This window comes from Theobroma cacao, chromosome 4 (assembly GCF_053813885.1).
Source record: "Theobroma cacao isolate CCN51 chromosome 4, ASM5381388v1, whole genome shotgun sequence".
NCBI lineage: Eukaryota > Viridiplantae > Streptophyta > Magnoliopsida > Malvales > Malvaceae > Theobroma > Theobroma cacao.
In genome coordinates, this window is record NC_142642.1 from 27,017,798 (window position 1) to 27,039,730 (window position 21,933).

Below are 21,933 nucleotides of genomic sequence, written 5' to 3' on the forward strand. Positions count from 1 at the left end.
AAAAATTTCATTCATAAATACGTTCATTTAACATCATCCATGATACTTAGCATTCCATGCAATTTGATTCTCTTGCCAATGGGTACGAAAATCCAATGATGAGATTTTCTTGAAGAGCTAGTAGAAACGAGTTCTTTTAGGAATCTCTTTGGGTGAGGAAAAATTTCTAGACTTTGCCAAAGTGTTGGGATAGTGTATGAATGATTTTTCTGATATAAAGTTTTTGTGTCCCATTACTTAAAATTGGAAAATCATATCATCATTTCATAATTGCCTCATGTGTATTAAAAAGAAATTTGGTTCATAAGTGACAATCTTTGATGATAGGATCTTATTGAGGGGCTTGTAGAGAGGAGCTTTCTAGAGAAATTCCCTTGGTAAGAAGAAATTCTTAAACTTCACCAAAATGTTGGAATAGTCTTATAAAATTTCTCTGAGATGAAGATTTCATTCACGCATTGATAAAAAACTATAATAATAAATAATAATTAATAAAATAAATAAATAACAAAAATAAATTAGAGAAAAAAGATTAATAAAGAACATAGAAAATGAAAAATAAATGAATAATGATTAAGGAAACATGAGATCAAAAATCTATAATTAAGGCTAAAAAGAATAATGTATGATTAAATGGTACCGTTTGTGGAACGAGTGTTACGAGTGCTAATCCTTCTCTATTCGTAAGTGCACTCCCAAGCTTAACTTTTAAATTCATAAACTAGGTTTTTTGTTCTTTAGACGAACTTAAAATTCATTTAGGACTTTATTGAATAATTCGAATCTAACAGGTGACTTGTCATACCTTATAAAAAAGATTGGTGGTGACTTTTAAATTTTCCATGTCGAGGCAAACTGGTTCCCAAACTCGCACGTTATGACACTAGGTGATCAATTATACTCTATCTTTTCTTTATTCTTTGTTTACTTAGAGTGTGAGAGACACTTTAAGGGGTAGACTAAGCTTGAAAAAGCTTAAGGAATCTTGTAAGGGTTTGAGCTAAGGTTAGAAGCTTACCTTGTAAAAGCTTGGTGAAAGCTGTCAATTTCACTGGTTTAGTGAAGTTGGGTTGAAAATCCTTGATTAAGAGATTAAGATAGTGGATGTAGGTTAAGCGGACCAAACTACTATAAATACTTGAGTTTTGTCCACTTCTCTTTACCATTTATTTACTTGGTGTTTTTTAGTCTTAATGAGTTTTAAACTCTCCATTTCAAAATCATTTAAAAGTTTTTCAAACTTAAAAGTTTCCTTTAAAATTTTTTTAATGCTATTCACCTTCCTCTCACACTCCATTGGGAGCAATAGACCTATCATTAAAGTCGGTCTTGACATACTATTGCCACCAACACAAACAAATTGATTAGGAAAAATTTCTCTTCCTACTTAGTATCAATACACAAAAATGGAAACACTAAAGTACATTACTTCCAAAAAAAATAGAAAATCAGCTCCTAAAAAACCACAAAATCTATCATGACATAGCTTGATAAATTTGGACTTGCTAATGAAGTTCAACCGTTCTTCACTTGCTCAAATTAGGAATAAGTAGACTACCCACTAGGCATCTTTTTATGGTTAAGGTAGAGTTTCTTTATCAATGATTAGAAAAGTTTGTGTGATGACATTAGTTGACAAAGTGATCTATTCTATTCAAGATTCTCTAAAGGCTACCGTACGTACCTCATTAGTTTAGCACGCTCATTATCTAGGGAGAATTTAGGAGGAAAATATGAGAGCCAAGGAAATGGTTTAAAGCCTCTGCTAATTAGCATATGTTGTCTTAATATCACATTCAACATCGATGGTTAGAGAGTGACATGTGGGAAGGTAGGTGTCAATCTGTCAAGCTATTGCAGATTTCAATAGTTACATGGGGGTAAAAGTGAAGCATTTTGCAAAGTGAAGATGAATAGCAAGAAATTTCTGGATGGATATTCCAAGACTAGTTTTATTGTACTGTTTTAGATTTCTAGTGATTATAATTTTCTTAATTTAATTTTTTGAGAAAAAAAAAAGAAAAAATGGCTAAGGAGAAGCTGACTAAAGTTGTCAGGATTTCAACAAGGAGAAGAGAAAGAAAGGGAATGCAAAAGAAAGGTAATGTCATGAGAAGATAGGAAAAAGATGAGACTTTCAAAGAGAAAGAAAGGATTTAGAAAGAGAGAGAGTTCAAAGGAAAAGGTTTTAGAAAGAGAGAATTCAAAAAGAAGAAACAATTTTAGAGAGAAAAGAAGAAGAAAGAAACTAAAGGTTTCCAACTTCTTAAAGATTTTGGTATTTTTTATTTAAGAGTTATTTTAGTCCTTTTCTTAAGTTTGTTATCATCATTAAGGGTTTTGGGGTGAAATGTTCATTTCAAATACCAATGAATTTGAGTGAATTATGGTTAAAACTTGAAGAAGTAGGAGCAATTTATCTTTATATATATATATGCTTTTGGTGTTGGTGTACTTTTAAAATGAAAGATTATGTCTTTTCATATGAAAAGTTGCCTCTTGATAAAGTGATTATTAGAAAGATATTTCGATTGAAAAGTTATGTTACATATTGTGATTATTGGATTGTTGGTGATTTTTTTATATAAAAGGTTATGAAACAATTGAAAAACATTACTACTCAAAGGTTATGATATGAAAAGTTGTCATTTTATATTGTGATTCAAAAGTTATATCTTATATTATGAAAGGTAGTGTTTTTATTAGGTACTTATTAGAAAAGTACCTCAATCCAAAAGTTATGTCTTGTAACATGTAAAAGTGTGTTTAAGACAAAGAGGTACCTTAATGAAAAGATTGCGTCCTTAAAGAAGAGATATTTGGAAGTCTATATAAACGTACTTATTGGCAACCAATTTGAGTTGTGGAAAAAAAAGTGAGAAATGAGAAATTCAAAAAAAGATATAAACACTTAGAGGTTTCACCATTTATCAAAAAGTATCCAAATTCCTTATAATCTACTTATTACAAAAATAGGTTCTAAGTCCAAATAACTTGCCTATCTGCTTTTCTTTTTTTAAAGAATAAAAATTTATTTAAATAGAATACAAATTAATATTTTTTTAATAATTTAAAAAAATTAAAATTGTAAATTTCCCCCTTTAATCTTGCTAAATGTTGTAGAGTGAGTAAAAATGATAAGTAGGTAAAGAATTAATGTATGCTCAGGCGACAACATTTAACTATAATTGACATGGTAATAAGAGCTTACCTAATAATCTTGAGATGAGCAAAAATATTTTTGTATGCTTTTGTAATTTTTATTTTGAAAATGATTTAAAATTCATCTTAAATTAAGATACAATTATAATTTAATGAATCTCATTTGAATGAGCAAAAATGATTTAATTATAATTTTGTAAAAATTAAGACACACAAAATTCAATAACAACAACTATATTTCTCATTTTAATGAATCTTTTTTTTAATATAATACATAAATACGTACCATAAAAGCATGCGTAAAATAAAAAGAGATAATTTAGATAATTTTTAATAGCAGCCAAAATATTATAGATATTGAGAATTTGCTTTACCATTAAAACAATATGCTAACAACACCAAAATTAAAAAAAAAATGCTAATCCATTAATTTGATGTACATAATATTTAATAATAATTTGACCTCTTTAGCATTTATTTCATCAATAAAAAATTACTAATGCATGCAAAAGAAAAAGAAAAAAAAAAAAAAAGAAAGGAAAAGGAAAAGGAAAAGAAAAAGAAAACCCACCACGGTGTAGAAAGAGCGGGACCTCCATTTTAAACTTCTTTTTTCTCACATCCGAAAAATAAAAGTTCAATAAACGTCCCCGAAATTACAATACTGCCATTCTACCAGCTTCCTCACTCTTCCCTCTACCCTTTTGCCGGCCATTGGCCTTTTTCATTCTCAGATCTATCCAAATCCCTTCCTTTTTAGCTTAATTAGGGTTTAATTGAGAACGCCAGATGTCAATTTAGTCCAAAAATTTCATTTTTTTCCCAAATTTTCGTTTTTTTCTGGGATCATTTTTGAAATTGAATTCAAAATGTTGAGCTCAAATGTACAACCAGAGGCCATATTGGAATGGCTGCAAAAGGAAATGGGTTACCGCCCTTTAGGACCGTATAATTCTTCTTCCAACAAGTCCAATTTACCTTCAATCGATTCGCTTCGCAAGATTTGTAGAGGAAACATGTTACCCATTTGGCATTTCTTGTTAACCCGTGTTAAATCCGAGAAAACAGTCCAAAATATCCGGAAAAACATCACCGTCCACGGCGGCGGAGCAGGAGCAGGAGCAGGAGGGGGGGGCAGTACAGAGAGTGGTGGGAATTTGGGGAAAGAGGAGGGGAGGAGTAAAGGAGGGGGGAGGAGGAAAGAGAAGGTGGTTGGTGGTGGTGGGGGGGAGGGTTCCGGTGCGGCGGAGATTAGGGAAGCGGCCGTAAGGGAACGGCAAGCGGCGGCAAAGGAAGTGGAGAGGCTTAGGAATATTGTGAGGAGACAGAGGAAAGATTTGAAGGCGAGGATGTTGGAGGTTTCCAGAGAGGAAGCTGAAAGGAAGAGAATGCTTGATGAAAGGGCCCATTACAGGTTATTTTCCCCGCTTAATTCTTTAGGACGTTTTTCCCCTTGAACAAAAGACATGCAATTTCAATATTTTATAGGATTGAAAATTGCCAGCTTTAACATTCTCTTTATTAGTTTGAAGGTTTAACCTTTGAATTGGTAGATTTATCATTGGATTTTTTTGATGACTATATAAGTTTCATTATATTTTGGGATTTGTGTTATAATTTGTGGCCTTTTAATGATATCATTATGAGAAGATCAAACTAAGCCTTTTTCCCCTTACTCGAGGTTGGTTATATGCATCACTTTGTGTGATTGTGCCATATTTAAGAGCATATCTTCAGTAAGCTCAGTAAAATTGATGTTCTTTACTTAGTTTCCTAACATTATAATGTTATCCGACTTTTGTTGTGTGCGTAGAGTGGTTGTTCACTAAGTTATTGGTTGATCTGGTTTTGCTGACTTGGATTAGTTTCGATTGACTCTGTATTGACTATGGAGATGCCTTATAGGGTGATTAATTCTAACTAGAGTCACTGTGTTTCTGAAATTATGGACCATCTTATTCACTTTAGTGTATTATTTGATTTGGGGCTTTTGGCAGCCAAAAGTATCACTATGGTTTTCTTTACTCACATTCTTTCAAGGTACTTTGCTCAATGGATTTGACATTTAGCTCTCCTATTGAGATGATAAAATTGTTTCTTATTTTGATTTTACGGATTCACAGTTACTAGTAGAATAGAGTTCATGTGCTCCTATCCTTTGTCAAGCTGCATAAGAGGACTTATTTTGTAAGTTATGAATGGTTGGTGATGGGTGTTGCTTATGGCACGATATTAACAAATAAATGAGGATTAATGTGCTTCTTGTTAATCCAAGCATGATTACAGTCCTTATTATTGTGAACTTCAGATATTATAAGCATGACCTTAGCATGCTTTAAACTAAAACTACTCTGTGTATTTTGTTTCTAGTAAAATTTCTTTAGCAGCTCTTGTATTTTTACATGCCTTATTTTACTGCAGGCACAAACAGGTGATGTTGGAAGCTTATGATCAACAATGTGATGAAGCAGCGAAAATATTTGCGGAGTATCATAAACGTCTTCATCAATATGTAACTCTAGCAAGGGATGCTCAAAGGTCAAGTGTTGACTCTTCTGTTGAAATGGTTAGCAACTTCAGTGCAAATAGTGAAAAGGAAGCTGTATATTCAACTGTTAAGGGAACTAAAGCTGCAGATGATGTCATTCTTATTGAAACAACGCGTGAAAGAAATATTCGCAAGGCATGTGAGTCTCTTGTAGAATGCATGATTGAAAAAGTGCGCACTTCTTTTCCAGCTTATGAAGGAACTGGGATCCATTTGAGTCCTCAATTAGAAGCTACCAAATTAGGCTTTGATTTTGATGGGGAGATACCTGATGAAGTTAGAACTGTCATTGTAGATTGCCTCAAAAGTCCTCCTCAATTGCTTCAGGCAATTACCACATACACTTCAAGGCTTAAAACTATGGTTTCTAGAGAAATAGAGAAAGTTGATGTAAGAGCTGATGCCGAAATCTTAAGGTAGGTTTGTACTTTCTTTTTTTTCTTATTGGTGGTTATAGGATTTCAGATCACCTTCCCTTCCTTTTTCTTCTACTTATCAGGCTTTGTCTATGGCTGTATGGTCACAAATTGGTGAGTACTTTTGTCTGCTTAGTACTGTTTTTGAGAGTTTTAAAGCTGCAATTTGTTTTCCTAGTGATTATTTGCTGTAGTGTTGATTTGGCTAGTTATTCCTTTGATTTGATCCTGCTGTTACCTAAAAAGAAGAAAAGGGCACGGTAAATAAATGGTGAATTTTATCATTAATGCTGCAACTAGGATGACTTTTGTAAGTACTTGGTTGTAGCTCTCTCATTTTATGTGAGTGACATACTTGGGTTTTTGTTTTGGTCACCAATTATATCTACATATAAATCCTCCAATTGTTTGAATTACTTTTAGCTTCTAAGTTCCTTTATGAGTGGGCCTTGAGAGCAAAGACACATTCTGTGTGGAATGTGTTGTTGGAACGTAGTACCATTAGGACGCCTGATAAGGTTTTTATTCTTAGGAGAGGCTGATTTTATCTTTTTCAGGTTTTGTCCATAGTCACTTTTGCCCCTTTTCTTTTTCATGAATATTTTGATTTCATCTGTCTTCAATTGTCTAAAATAGAATATACCTCCTAGCATTGTTTTATTCATGCAAATATCTTTTGGTAGGTTTCTTGGTTGCTTGTTTTGTTTGAATGCATCTTAGATAAGAGTTACTTAATATCTTTATCAGGTACAAGTATGAGAACGACAGAGTTATGGATGTTTCCTCTCCAGATGTGAGCTCACCATTAAACTATCAACTTTATGGTAATGGGAAGATAGGAAAGGATGTACCTTCTAGAGGAACACAAAACCAACTTCTTGAAAGACAGGTCTTCTTTCTTTTTGAGATAATCACTTAAATGGATTTTGCTATTACATTTATTTTCCACTCCTTTGTGTAGGCCTTTCATCTGTTAATCTTGTGGTTGAGGGGCTTTGTGGAACTAGATTCAATCTGTATAAGATGAATGAATGCGGGTTGGGCAGTTGTTTTGGTTGTTACACCGTGCCTCCCCCCTCCCAACTATTAAAATACATGTTTGGTTCTGCTCAGTTACTTTTTTGTGGCTTGATTTAAAGATATGTCTTTGTTTGCAGAAAGCACATGTTCAACAATTTTTAGCTACTGAAGATGCCCTCAACAAAGCTGCAGAAGCTAGGGACTTGTGCCAAAAGCTTATAAAACGTCTGCAAGGAGGTAGTGATGTAGTTCCTTCACACTCACTTGTTGGAGCCGCAACGCAGAATGTTGGCAGTCTTAGACAGTTTGAGGTAATTCCTGAATAATTTTATGGCAAACATTACTAGTTCTTTTGGTAAGCATCTGTGATTAGATGTTTACATGTCCCTTTTTCTCTCTTAAAATTTATTTTATCAGATAGCATGAACTGCATGGTTAATTTTCTCAGTTGGAGGTCTGGGCCAAGGAGAGAGAAGCTGCTGGAATAAAGGCAAGCTTAAATACATTAATGTCTGAAATACAGCGGTTGAATAAATTGTGTGCAGAGAGGAAAGAGGCAGAAGATTCACTAAGAAAGAAGTGGAAGAAGATTGAAGAGTTTGATTCTCGTAGATCTGAACTTGAAACCATATATACTGCTCTACTGAAGGCTAATATGGTAAGGTAATCCATCCTTGATATTTATTCTAAAACACAGCAATAGGAATATGTCAGTGCATCTGTGATGCTACTTGGAACGAATTACTAATTTATAGCTGCTCTTGGAGCTACTTAATGTGGTTAAATTCATGGAATAATAAGTTATTAGCCTTCCTTCCTTGATCCATGTTCTCTTGGATTACTTTGTCTCTTCTTTGTCCCATTGATAAGTATTTGTTTCAAACCAATTTGGGACCTTGTATGACGGTTTAATCTTTAAGATAGTATTGGTTTTGGCTTTTTAGTCTACTTTTTCAGAGAGGATTCATAGTATTATCTGGTCAACTTGAGCCTTTTTTTCTGGTTTGTAGTGCTCTATTAAAGTATCTTACTAGTCAAAAAAGAATAAAACCATTTTCTCAGATCTAATGATCTATAACTTAATTTTCTGTGCATGTATATTGTTTCATTGTTTCTCTGACCAAAATAGTGGAGAATGTACTTTGGGGTTGCTTATCTGTATCCAGCTCTTCAAGAAGAAACAGTGGGTGAAAAAAAGCAGGACTTTGATGTTGTACTGGGTTTTTTGGAGATATATGTGTAGTACTCATTTGTAGCACCAGTTAAATGATACAGTTACTATCAACAGTGTAGACAATCTCACTTATGTTTAACAAAAGTGGATTTAAGTGTGGAAAGTATTTTGTTTTGTTTTCTTGATATAGATATTTTGTCATTTTATTAGTTTGGTTTTGGTTTTGAGCATATACTACATTCAACTAAAAATGTAGGTACTTATTCTGAATTATTTTGTTTTAAAGGATGCAGCTGCATTCTGGAATCAACAGCCATTAGCTGCGAGGGAGTATGCTTCCAGCACCATTATTCCAGCATGCAATGTTGTTGCAGACATTTCAAACCGTGCAAAAGATTTTATTGATAAAGAAGTTTCTGCATTTTATAGAAGTCCTGATAATAGTCTCTATATGCTTCCATCAAGCCCGCAGGTTTGTAAGACTCTAACTGTACAATTATTTTTCAATCATAAATATAATAGATATTAAACTAGTGAGTGCTATAGTAAATAGCCAAAATTTTCATTTTTTGTTCTGAATAAGGTGTTTGGTTGTTTTGTCTCGGATGCAATGTGGCATGATGAACTGGGCTGTGACATAACCTGTTCTTATTGAGACCATAGTGCAGATGGGTGGTTTCGGTCTGCAGAAAATAGAGTCTGAGTTGTCATCTATCATTATATTTTGGACCAAGTTTTATATTTCTTGATCAATTACATGTCTATTGACATTAAACGAGTTGCAGTTGTTTCAGGGGATTTTAATTTTGTACACACTCTCATATCTCTCATCAGATGATCTAGGAACTATAGATCCTGTTTCATGTTAAGGGATCTATCATGGTTTTTTTCACCCTAGCCATTTCTGCGGTTAATATATATTTAGATGTGATTTTTTCATATGTAATTTTTGAAGCCCCTAGTAAAAGTCTTCTTTGTTTATATAATGTAATTATTAGATATTTAGATTTGTTCAGTCCTTCATCCTTTGAAGCTTTTTCTTGGTTTATGAATCAAGTCAAAGGACTTTATGTTCCTTTTCCATTCATTCTTTGTGAGCTATGGCTGGCTCTCGTAAAAATTGTGGAGATATTGTGAAAAATCTGGCTTACATGAACTTGAATCCTGTGTCTTCTATAATATATTGCAAATTCCAACTACATGTCTCAGTTGTTTTGTTTCATTACTTCCCTATCAGGCACTTCTGGAGTCCATGGGTGCTAATGGATCTACAGGACCTGAAGCTGTGGCTGCAGCAGAGAAGAATGCGGCCTTGTTGACTGCAAGGGCTGGTGCCAGGGATCCATCTGCAATTCCATCCATATGCCGTGTTTCTGCCGCCCTTCAATACCCTGCTGGTGAGTTTTGTTCTCTAATGATGCAGGGTAGATTCATATTAGGCATGGTTGTGGTTTTGAATGGACTTGGTTACTGTGCTGAGGGGTGTTTGATTGACAGATGAGGTTGAAAAGGTTAAATGACATTCATTTTTGGTTTGTACCCAATAAAGATTTATTTTGGTTTATTACCCAGTTCTCATTTTGAAAACACTTTCTAACATTTAGAAGTTTGATATGTTAGCCTGCTTGTGGATGATTTGAATGATCTTGAAGCCCATTTAAAGGTGTGTTTCTTTCTTTCTTTTAATTAGAACTGTTGTCAACCTAATGACCTTTTCTTATGGTTAGGTTTGGAGGGTTCTGATGCTGGTTTGGCATCAGTGTTAGAGTGTCTGGAGTTCTGTTTGAAGCTTCGTGGTTCCGAGGCTAGTGTGTTGGAGGAATTGGCAAAGGCAATAAATTTGGTCCATATTCGGCAGGATCTTGTGGAAAGTGGCCATGCACTATTGAACCATGCTTACCGTGCTCAACAAGAATATGCAAGGTAATGCCTTACTGTTTTGACTTCTTCGAAGTCTTGTGCCATCTCTCTGTTTTCTTTCCCCCCCTTTTTCTCTCTTCTTCATTTGTATCAACAGATAGTGCTCCATTTGATTACTTGTTTTATGCTATTTTCTTTCTTAGGTATCTTTTGGTTGCTTTTGTTCTCGCCTTTCACTTTTCAAAGAATAAAAAGGAAATTTCATTTGGATACAAAAGCAGACAATATTTTTAAAGAAATAAAAATGAATAATTTTTTTAAATAACAAAATATATGATTTTACTTTCACAATACATTACAATTAGCATTGCATTTTAGTAATTTTTTTTTCATTTTTAATTAATTATGATTTTTCTTTTCATTGTTTGCATTTACTTTACAGCACTTTTTTAAGAGGCAGAAAGTTTAGGAATAGCAACTAGTAAAAGGCAGAATCAGTTTGGTTCAAATGAAGAAATAGCTGAGAACTAACACCGATTTTTGTGTTACGTCTTTACGTAGGAAAAAGAATCATGATTTTTTATCCATGTAATGCAAATTGTTATTTTCAATTTTTTAGAAAATATTATGCTTTTGTATCCTAACAAACTTTTAACTCTTTGCTTTTAGAAGCAAAATCAGTAGGAATACAGAGCCTTAACTTTTAAGAAGCAATTAGTATGGTAACACATCTTACATCTCATGTGTGGTCTGTCAAAGTTCCTAATTACAGAGTGGGAATAAGTTGTACCTTGACTTTTTGATGATCAGTATACATTTTTCGGACAGAAAATATATAAAGATACATATATTTGCATTAGATGGACTGGTGTTATAGAGTTTGCTTAGATTACGATTTGTTGTGTGCTTACTTGCCACATGATGCAGGACAACAAACTATTGTTTGAATTTGGCTGCTGAGCAAGAGAAAATTGTCACAGAGAAATGGCTTCCTGAACTTAAATCTGCAGTTTTGAATGCTCAGAAGTGCTTGGAGGACTGCAAATATGTGCGGGGTTTGGTAAGTAACTGCCTTATGTTTCCCTGGCTGTATCTATATGTCTCTCACTTTGCATATGACTTTTTTCTTCAGTTTTATATGCAATCTATCTGAATTTTGTTCATGAAATAAGAGGGAAATGATTGTATTTGTCTGTATTCAAGAGAGTGAGCTGGAGTTGTGGGGTGGGTAGTTGAGGTCGGGAGCCGTGATAGTTTGATTGGAGATGCCTTGGACTGAGAGGGTATTTGCTTTGAACATGGAATGGTTTTGACTTGGGTATCACACTTAAATGTTTTATGCAAAATTTCAAAATACTTTGCTTTATAGTTTCTAGCTTTTTGTAGTTTCCAAAAGAATTACAACAGTCCAATGGTAATTATTTTTAAAGTATTTCACTCAACAATTGAGCTTCCTTCTTTGTTAGTCGCCTATGTGCCATGTTTCACAGTGTTTGTTTGTGTCAATCATTATGGCCTTTCTGTTCATTTCTCTTTTATTTACTGTTTTTATTGAATCATCAACTTTTATTGCCAAGAATTCTATTTTGATTTAAAGGTTCTTGATTGTTCCCCTTCAATTGTATTTTAATATAACCTTGGGATTGAATGTTGTGCCACAGCTTGACGAGTGGTGGGAGCAACCTGCATCAACTGTTGTAGATTGGGTTACAGTTGATGGGCAAAATGTTGGTGCTTGGCATACTCATCTGAAGCAGCTTCTTGCATTTTATGATAAGGAGGTTTTGTGAACAATGTCTTTGAACTGGTGCTGCTATTTTTATCTCTAGAATTCTCCTTTGTTTGGAAACACTTATTTTCCACTGAGGCCCTGTATGTAGTATAGCTTGAAGTTAATGAATTTCCCAAAAGAAAAACTCTGTAAATAAAATTCAGCTAACCTTGTCTGTGTTGTAGAGAGATATTTGCCAAATTTGTGAAATCATCATCGACTTAAAACAGAATATAGCCTGCCCTTCAGTAAAGATCCAGATAATTTTGATTTGGGTTTATGGATTTTTTTGGGGTTCCCTATCATTATCCTCAGTTCCTTAAATGAGGGCTTGTATTATCATATAAAGGAGTGCAGGAAGGATATCATCAACTTGTAGGAAGGATTGTTTGGCTATTTGGAAAACATCTTTTAGTATTATTCTGCGTTATGGAGCCGTCTAATAACTTTCCTAATCTTTTTTTAGATACTTTGCTCGATGAAGTACCTAAAGATAAATGGTGGTAGAGGTGAGCATTCGGTTAATTCAATTAGAAAATTTCCACAACTGACTTAACCGGTTTTATATAGAAATTTAACCCAACTGGTTGAATTTTACACCTAACCTACTTTTACTGTTTTTAGTTGGTCAATTTGATTTTAATTGATTAGTTAATTTTTAGATTCATTTATTAGTTTATTTGAAAAAAATTATTGGTATTATATTTTTCATATGGTTAATATAACCTTGTTTTGGAAGAAGAATTAAACATTTGCTTTGACATCAAAATAAAAAGAATACAACACATTTTAATACTAAAATAAAATGAATTAGTGACATAAGTTTTTACATATATAGTAAAATAGTCATGACAAATGACCAAATTGAAGGTAGGGAGAGGGATTTTATATTTATATTTGTATCACAAAATTTAAGTTTTAAAGGACTTATTTTAATTTTTTGAGGACGGAAATTGGATAACTAGATAATTAGATAAGACTTATAGTCTTATTGGACATTATACTTATTTTAATTTTTAAGCTTTAAAAATGGAGGGGTTATTTTATAATTATATGTATGTTACAAATTTTAAACTTTAAGGGATTTATTTTAACTTTTAACTTTATTTTTAGTTTTTTGATGATGGAAATTAGATAATTAAATTATTTTATATATATATATTTTGAAAGTAAGTATTTATTGATGCTTAGAACCATAAACTAACACATAGCTTAGTCAGTTATTAATTACATAAGGAACATGAAAGAATAATAACCCCATGACATCTAAAGAATCTAGACTTGGGAATGTCCAGATACATCAACAAGTACACACTAATTTCTAGCATGTTACACAATTTGTCCGAATTTAGACAACTAGTTATCCTAGTCTCATTTTGCTAGAATCACAAACTCTCAAGACTCACAAAATCCAAAGTCCAGGACAGTAGTACAAATTTTAAGCTTAGAGCCTTATAGGATATTAGGACTTATTTTAATTTTTAAGCTTTAAAGGGAGAGGGGTTATTATATATCTATATTTATATTACAAATTTTAAACTTTAAGGGACTTATGTTAATTTTTTGGTGATGAAAATTATATTAATTAACCAAATTATTAGGATAATTACATTAAGTTACTAAGTAGTTTAAATAGATTAATTTTTATAACTTAGATGTAAGGAGCTAGTACTTAAGCCACTTAGATTAATAAATTAGATTAGGAGAGGTAGGATGCAGAAAAACGTAAGGTTTATATTTTATAATATAAAATATATATTACAAATTATATGATTAATTAATTATGTAATTAAAACTTAAGATCTAAAGAGTTAATATTTAAGAGAGTCTAATTGATTAATTAATCCTTTAGATGTTAGGACTTAAGACTTAGGCCACTTGGATTAATTAATTAATCTATTAAAGTGCTTTGTAATTTTTTTAAGTGATTTGTTCAAATAAAAAAATTTGATTAATAGAAAAACTTTTTCTCATTTTTTCTCATTTTTGAATAAATGAGTGAGATGATGGTCACATATCTTGTAGACAAAGAAATTTTGATATAGTTTTGCATTATGTTTAATTTTCTATAGGTGTTTTATATGATTATATCCGTAATGTTAATGTTTAAATAAAGATTTATTATACAAATTTATTTTTTTGTTGCATTAGGAAGTTGAATATTGGCATGAATTATATACTTATATACATAAAAATAAATAAATAAAATTTAAAATAAATTAAAAAATAAAATACTAATGAGGTTATGTGCTATGTTTATTTAATTTTTTGTTGGTTGATACAATTTGAACCCTTAATTTATATGTTAGTATAGAGCATTTTTTTTATCTTATTTAGAATTGGAAATTTCAAGGGCGGAATTAGAGCATTTTTAAAAGGGTCAAACAAAAAGAGACACCTAATAGTTAATAAGAACTTTGTATATCATCCAATTCTCACTAATCTAAAAAATTAAATAAAATTCATAAGACATTAGACATACTAAAAGATGCACATTAATAGTGACAATGTCATATATATATATATATATATATATATATATATATAAGAATAAACCTCAACAATTTGAAGCAGATTCCAAATAGACTCTCTCTTACTCTTTGCGTGTAAGAGTGAAAGAGAAAACAATTTTTCAAACTCAAATGAAATGTCTATTTACTTATGTGTTCTGTACAAAATGGGAAGCTTTCTTATTTTCTTCATATTTTCTATTTGCCTCTTCAATTGCTAATTAGCATATTGGGCTATTAGGTTAGTAGACTTACTTTTATAAATTTTAAATTTGATAAGCTTAGTATATTAGATTAGAATTTATATACTAGGCTTAATTAATAAGTATAAGTTTCACATTATTTTAGGAGACTGTAGACACCCACTTTTACTACATTATTTTTTTTTAATTTCAGATTCAATTAAGAAATTAGATTTAAAATGGATTAAAACATAAATGAACCAAGATTAGGGTAAAATCAAAGAAGAAAATAATATGAGAAAAAAAGAGGTAAAAACCAAAAAAAAAGAAAAAAAAAAGAAAAAATTGAATTGCTACCATGCCAAGACTCGATTGTCGTGACAACCAGCAAAGGCTGGACTATTAGGCAGTCATCCTTTCTCACCTCCCTAAGACTCAACACTTTTTTCTCTATATAAAAATAAAAAGGACATCATTTCTCACTAAGATTTTTACCTTTTCAAATTTATCTATTTTTCCCCTTTTTCCCATATGATGAAGATTTAAAAGTCAATTTTAAAAAAGTCAAGGGACGCTGCCATTTGTAGCATATAACCACCAAGACACTGCCAATGACAGCAAACAAGGATGAAGGATTTTGAAAATCATTCCCTTGTTTATAAAAAGGCCGAACCAAAGGATTTTTAAGAAGGATTGAAGAGGTGAAAACCGTAGAAAAACACAACAATTAGGTAGAGAAAAAAAAACTAGAACCAAAAATTAGAAAACCCTAAGAAAACTTAGAAAATCAAAGAAGGAAAAGATCCTAGCTTTTTTACTGGACGCATACCACGATCAAAAAATAAAAAAATATCGTAGAGCAGAAAACCAAACCATGCAATGAGAGAAAAGGAAAAAAGAGGCAGTACTTTGTGAGGGAGCAAGAGTTGATTTTTCCAAGGTAAAAAACTTGATTTAAAACTTCACCACTAAGATGGGAGAGTTTTAATCTTAAGCCCTAATATGTTAACTTGAATAAACATTTCTTTAAAATATTAAAAAAAAGGATGTTAATAAAATGAAAAAAAAAAACATAAAATAGGAATGAAATAAAAAGTGGAAATAATAAAATGATAAATAATAACAATGAGCATATGATATAAATAATGATTAGTATCATAATTTATAGCATGCCACACATTATCATTATGCTATTCAAATGTCATAGTATTTAGATATATTCTGTACACGAATTGAAGTCCCAATGATGGGACCTTTCGAGGGAGTTCGAGAAAACGAGTTCCTTCGAAAAATTCTTTAGGTGAAGGGGTATATTTGAGTCTCACTAGTACAATGCGAGGATTCAAAAAATGTCTTTAATAAAAGGCTTTTGCTTGTATTAGGGTTTGCATTAACAAAAATATTATTTTTAAACATGGATGATTACTCCAATAATGGGATTTACCTGGTAGACTTGCGAAGGCGAATTTTGTCAAGTAATTCCCTAGGTGAGCGATTATCCCCAAGTCCCACTAGTTTGATGGGTGAATTTAGGAGATAACCTTAATAAAAGGTTTTCATTCGACATTTTGCTCATGTTTATGCTATGCATTTCACGACTGCATCATTTGCATGATGTAATAATAAGTTGTAACTTGATGTAATAAAATAAATAAATAATATGTAAGGATAAATAAAAATAAATAAAAATTGAGGTTTAAATAGGATAAGTGTGATTAACCGGTACCGTTTGTGGAACGGAAGTCATGGGGGTATTATTCCTTCTCCGTAGGTAACCGTACTCTTGAACCCACTTTAGAACTCATAGACCAGTTCATTTTTCTTTTGATAGACTTAAAATCAATTTAGGACCTCATTGACTAGAACAAAATCAATAGGTGACCAATCACAGCTAGACAAAAAAAATTGGTGGTGACTTTCTAAATTTCGAAGTCTAGTTATCGGGTTTTCGGACCCGCATGTTATAATAGTTTGGTGACTCCACTGGGGAAAATAGAGGGTTGAGCCAGTAATTAATAATAGGTTATCCTAAGCTCTAAATAATTTAGTATTTCCTTTAATTTTGAGCATTTGTTTTATGCAAGGTCCAATTAAATTAGAAATCAATATGATCAGATTTAATTCTTCCCTATAAATTAAATTTTGAATAATTTAGAAAAGTTGATTAACGCTTTGGGTATAACATTTGAATTAAAAATGAAATAACGAGAATAAGAAGTTCATAAATAATTTAAGGCTGCTATGGCTGAAGAAGGTAATCATTAAATGAAGGATAATAAATCATTAATCGTGAAGTACAAATTTAACTAAATTCATTTGTGTCTCCTTGCCACATGTTAGTTAAAAATAAATTTGCAAAATGAAAAGTAATATTAATTAATTGAGTTAATATACTTAATCAAATAAACACAAACTAACATACTTGTTAGAATTTTATTATTGGAAGAAAAGAAAAAAAATTGTCCTTGCTGTATTTATTTGCATTTAAAAAAAAAAAGAATGCAAATTATTACAAGAAGAGAAATCTTATGTCATGAACGTTGTTTATGTTAATGAGAAAATTAAATTGTATATGTTATAAAAAAGAATGATTTATATAAGCTAATCCTATTCATAGTTTAATTCTAACTAAATTACACTATTGTATTATAATACTAACTAAATATTCAAACTTAAGATAGTATAGCAAATGTCAACTTGAGTTTAGAAATTCAGACAATTAAGTCTTGAAATCAATCAACTAGTAGTTGTATGACATAATGATATGACAAAACATGACGTGACAATACACGTGACAGGTGACATGAAACACGACATAGAAGATGATATGTTAGTACACGTGACAATTGATGTGATCAAACACGGTACAAAAGATGAGGTATGCTAGACTGGGATATCTAGCTCCTAAAAACTGGTCACGGCAGCATTAAAACGCTCACTGTTATTACCACGAGGGCTGTCCAAATCCAATGCGGAATTCTTTCTGTCCGTTATTGCAGTATGTCTGAATGAAAAACATACTCAGCTACAGCCCACTGCAACCCTCTTTGATAACCACAAGCCTTAATAAAGAAAGGAAGACCACTAGAAAATAATCAAATCGTTGTTTCCAAAGAAATGTTTTGGAAATTTTGGCACCACCAACTCTAACTTCTCTGTATATATAACTCAAGCAAACCTCAAAACCTATGCCACAACCAAGTAAGCTTCAATACCAAGAAAAGTTTTCTTCTGAAAGCCTAGCTAACAATGGCAAAAACAAAAGAAAACCCTACTCCATTAATTTTTCCAAACATTGCTCGATGTGCATCAATCGGACGTGAAAAACACACGGTCGTCGTCGACATGGACGGAACCCTACTAAGAGGACGTAGCTTTTTCCCTTACTTTGCGTTAGTTGCTTTTGAAGTTGGTGGCATATTAAGGCTTCTCTTCTTGCTTTTAGCTTCCCCTTTAGCTGGAACCCTTTACTACTTCACCTCCGAATCACACGATATTCGAGTTCTTATCTTTGCAACCTTTGTAGGAATGAAAGTATCTGATATTGAATCCGTGGCTAGAGCTGTTTTGCCAAAGTTTTATTCCAGTGATTTGCATCCGGGTTTTCGCTTCATGTGGGAAGAGATGTGTGCTTACGGCGACTCCGAGGGTCATAGTGGAGGTATTTTTGAATGATTATTTGAGGGCCGATAGGGTTATGGGAACTGAGATTCATGTGTTTAGAGGGAGAGCAACTGGTTTAGTGAAGAGTCCAGGGGTTCTTGTAGGGAAGAACAAGGCTGATGCACTTGAGTATGTGCTTAAGGGTGAGCCTGTCCCAGATATAGCTCTTGGGGATCCAAAGACTGATTATCCTTTTATGAAGTTGTGAAAGGTATGCCATCTAACACTAAGATATTCCCTTTTTTAGTAAGGACTAAACTTTTCATGCCATACTCTAATTAAGTCTCCGCCATCTGCTAAGTATAACTTGTATTTTAATTCTAATTACTTATAATAAGATAGCTAGTTTGTCCAAATTAATCATCTTAAAAAATTTAATTTAAAATGAACCGAAAGAAGTATAAATTAATTTGCATCTCTTAAATTAATTTGATACATAAATTGTCAAATCATAAAGAAACTAGTTAGTATTAAGAGTCATAAAATGGACCTATTTAACTTAATGCTTTAAATTCGATTTAATGCATTATAAAGGCTATTAATGTCCTCTTTTTGTCCTTTATTCTATTTAAATTCTCCTCTTTCTTTCATATTAAAAATGAAAATGAAAATAAAAATAAAAAAAATTTCTTTTTTAAAAATAAAATGGGCTATCATAACGATTTTGCTAATGATGAAATTTTCATGTGCAGGAAAGCCATGTGGTTCCAGCAAAGGCCGAGGCTGGAGCAGTAAGCCATGACAAACTGCCAAAGCCAATAGTTTTCCACGATGGCCGGCTTGTTCAAAACCCAACCCCATTCATGGCACTTCTCACCATTCTGTGGATCCCAGTCGGCTTCCTCCTCGCCTGCCTCCGCATCGCCGTCGGCATCCTCCTACCAACGCCATTAGTCTACTATGCCATGTGGCCACTTGGTTTCAGAATTCACATCAAAGGCACCCCACCCCAACCAACCAAAAAGTCAATAGGTCAAACTGTAGTCCTTTTCGCTTGCTCTCACAGAACCCTGCTTGACCCCATCGCGCTCTCCGTCGCTTTATGCCGTCCGATCCCTACCGCGACGTACTCTATATCGGGTCTCTCCGAAATCATCTCCCCCATCAAGACCGCTCGCCTTTGTCTTGATCGAGCCACCGATGCTTCCATAATCAAAAAGCTATTAGAAAAAGGTTACCTTGTTATATGCCCTGAAGGAACAAAGACGTAGGGAACCGTTTTTGATAAGGCTTTCGCCTTAATTAGCCGAGTTAACCGATGAACTTGTTCCGGTGGCTATGGCAAATCGGATGAGTATGTTCCATGGAACAACAGCCAGAGGGTGGAAAGGGGTGGACGCTTTTTACTTCATGATGAACCCTAACCCTGCTTATGAAGTAACATTCTTAAACAAGTTGCCGTATGAGTTAACTTGTAATGCTGGGAAATCAAGCCATGAGGTAGCAAGTATATTCAAAGAATAATTGCTACAAGCTTGTCTTATAAATGCACAAGTTTCACTAAGAAAGATAAGTGTAGAGCCTTGACAGGAAAAGATGGTACTGTACGGGAAAGCCAAAGCTTTCATGGGGTGCTGGAAAATATTTTGCCACATTAACAAAATTTTTTTTGCTCAAAGCCTCATTAAAAATTGTTAGATACTTAAAACATCACCTTGAAATAAATATGTAATAATGGAGCAACTTTCTTACCCTATGCTGCCATAGTCTGTGAAGAACTCTGCTTGTATTGCGAACGGGTATCTATCAATCAAAGAGCAGAATATGTCCATTATCTTCAAATCAGGGAACAGGATATTTTCATTATTCAATATTCTCCATATTTTAAGTAATAATATTTGACAAAATTTTTAATTCTTTTCATATTTATTTTCAGCATATTTTTAGGGATTTTAGCAGATATTTAAGAGTGATAGGATTTGTACAAATTATACATATATATATATATATATATATATATATATATATATATTAATTCTTCATCTTGTTAATGAAAACAAGGTTTTTCTGATTCTAAAACTAATCTATTGGTATTTTGTGTATATCACTGGATGCCCTAAAAATGCATTAGTATTATTGTGGCACTTCATGAATTCAATGCCTGCCTTTGAAGAAACGCCATGGCGGATCAATGAAGCTTTTGAGAGCTTTTGCAGAGGGGTTCATGCCTTTGGGCCATTCCATGATCATGTTTTGTACTATTGGATGGAGAGTTTGAAGAATCCTGTGAAGATACTTTTCTTGAGAAATAAAGATATGAAGAGAGATCCAAAAGAGCAAGTGAAGAAGTTGGCTTCTTTTCTTGGAAAGCCATATTTCTCAAGGAGAAAGAGGTATACAAGGTTGTCTGGAGGTGCAGCCTGGAAAGGCTTAAAAACATGGAGGTGAACCAAAATAGAATGGACCGTTGGGTGGATGTTGACCGCAATTTTCATTTCAGGCGTGGTTTGGTTGGCGATAAGAAGAACTGCTTAGCTGAAGAAACGAAAGAAAGGTTAGACAAAGTTACACATATGAAATTTGAGGGATCTGGCATGGAAGTTCAGATTTGATGATGAACCCATGTCGCCTGTTTGATGTCTTCCTTATTATCTTTGCTAGCTGTTCTAAGCCTCTCTCAAATGTCTCGTTTTCTCAAAGTTAAGACTTCTTATTATAGAGGTATATCCATGATCGTAGCTTTATGTTAATGTATTCCAATTAAATATTGAATAATGAGACCATGCCTCCAACAAAAACCGTTCAATTGCAATAAGATGGAATGGTCCTGAAGTAATTGAGTACTTTACTTTTTGGGATAAAGAAGATAAATAAAGGAAAAATAAAGAAACTCTAAGTATGATTGCGGTTTGTTTTGCCCTCCCTCCCCTTACTAATATTTAATTCTTATGAACATTAAAGGCAACAATCTAAACAAGAATAGTTAAATCAATTCATACAGTGTTCAATTGTTAAATAGGAAGTTTGTTTTAAACTGTCACTGTACTTGTTGATAGTGTCTCTTTTTTGTTCTAAATGTGTCAATGATAGGAAGGGGCCAGGAATCCGCAGGCCCAACCCAATTTCAATCTCTTGGACTCAAACCAAGAAATTAGCAGAGTTTTTTTTTTTTTAAATTCGAATTTAATGCTGTTCACACACACTTGAAGGGAAGAGAGGGGTATAGTTTTCTCCCTCATTTGGAATAATGATTGGAAAACCTGCTAAAATGGCTTAACCTACAATTCCTAACCAATGATTATGTGTTGATTGCATTTCCTGGGAACGAGGGAAACTAAACACGTAGGGTGCTTGGCTTGCAAAGCAGGTTGAAATGTGAAGAACATAAATGCAGCAAAAATAAAATATATTCCCATTGTTCAAGTTTCCCGGTATTTTTCATGGCCTTGGCACATGACATCTGTGGCCGCTCTAAGTGTGCCGTGAACCAGCAGGAATCCAACTACCCCACATTTTTGAATTTACACTATCAAAGGGACGAATTCAATAAATGGAACATAATTGCAACCATCAAAGTTTGCCGGCCTGAAACCTTCCATTCCAAATTATGCATTCCTTTTGAGCTGTTTGGAGGTGGAGAAATTAAACCTGAGTTCACTGCTACCAGTTTGCAGTTGACTGGTTTTT

The 21,933-nt window shown here is 33.0% G+C and overlaps 1 protein-coding gene and 2 pseudogenes across 2 annotated transcripts; all 3 read left to right on the forward strand.

Annotated features, from left to right (window-relative positions):
* The first annotated feature begins 3,775 nt into the window (after window positions 1–3,775).
* AUG5 (HAUS augmin-like complex subunit) lies at window positions 3,776–12,183 on the forward strand. Of its 2 annotated transcripts, XM_018120235.2 has the most exons (11): window positions 3,776–4,576; window positions 5,584–5,849; window positions 6,006–6,126; window positions 6,874–7,015; window positions 7,284–7,457; window positions 7,595–7,804; window positions 8,607–8,792; window positions 9,558–9,717; window positions 10,048–10,243; window positions 11,108–11,240; window positions 11,842–12,183. In XM_018120235.2, the coding sequence occupies exons 1-11, from the start codon at window positions 4,032–4,034 to the stop codon at window positions 11,968–11,970; spliced, it is 2,262 nt and encodes a 753-aa protein (XP_017975724.2). In that variant the 5' UTR covers window positions 3,776–4,031; the 3' UTR covers window positions 11,971–12,183. The 2 variants fall into 2 exon arrangements, with proteins under 2 accessions (XP_017975724.2, XP_007032877.3); XM_007032815.3 differs by having other exon boundaries at window positions 5,584–6,126.
* Window positions 12,184–17,892: 5,709 nt separating this feature from the next.
* LOC18601767 (glycerol-3-phosphate acyltransferase RAM2 pseudogene) lies at window positions 17,893–19,904 on the forward strand (annotated as a pseudogene).
* A 76-nt stretch (window positions 19,905–19,980) lies between these two features.
* On the forward strand, window positions 19,981–20,858 carry LOC108661590 (cytosolic sulfotransferase 17 pseudogene; annotated as a pseudogene).
* The last annotated feature ends 1,075 nt before the right edge of the window (window positions 20,859–21,933 follow it).

Bases quoted from the DNA above. Each gene is read 5' to 3' on its own strand.
- AUG5 (XM_007032815.3), top strand. From the start codon at position 4,032: ATGTTGAGCTCAAATGTACAACCAGAGGCCATATTGGAATGGCTGCAA. The intron at 4,577-5,583 runs GTTATTTTCCCC...ATTTTACTGCAG, and splicing joins GATGAAAGGGCCCATTACAG to GCACAAACAGGTGATGTTGG. The intron at 10,244-11,107 runs GTAATGCCTTAC...CACATGATGCAG, and splicing joins GCTCAACAAGAATATGCAAG to GACAACAAACTATTGTTTGA.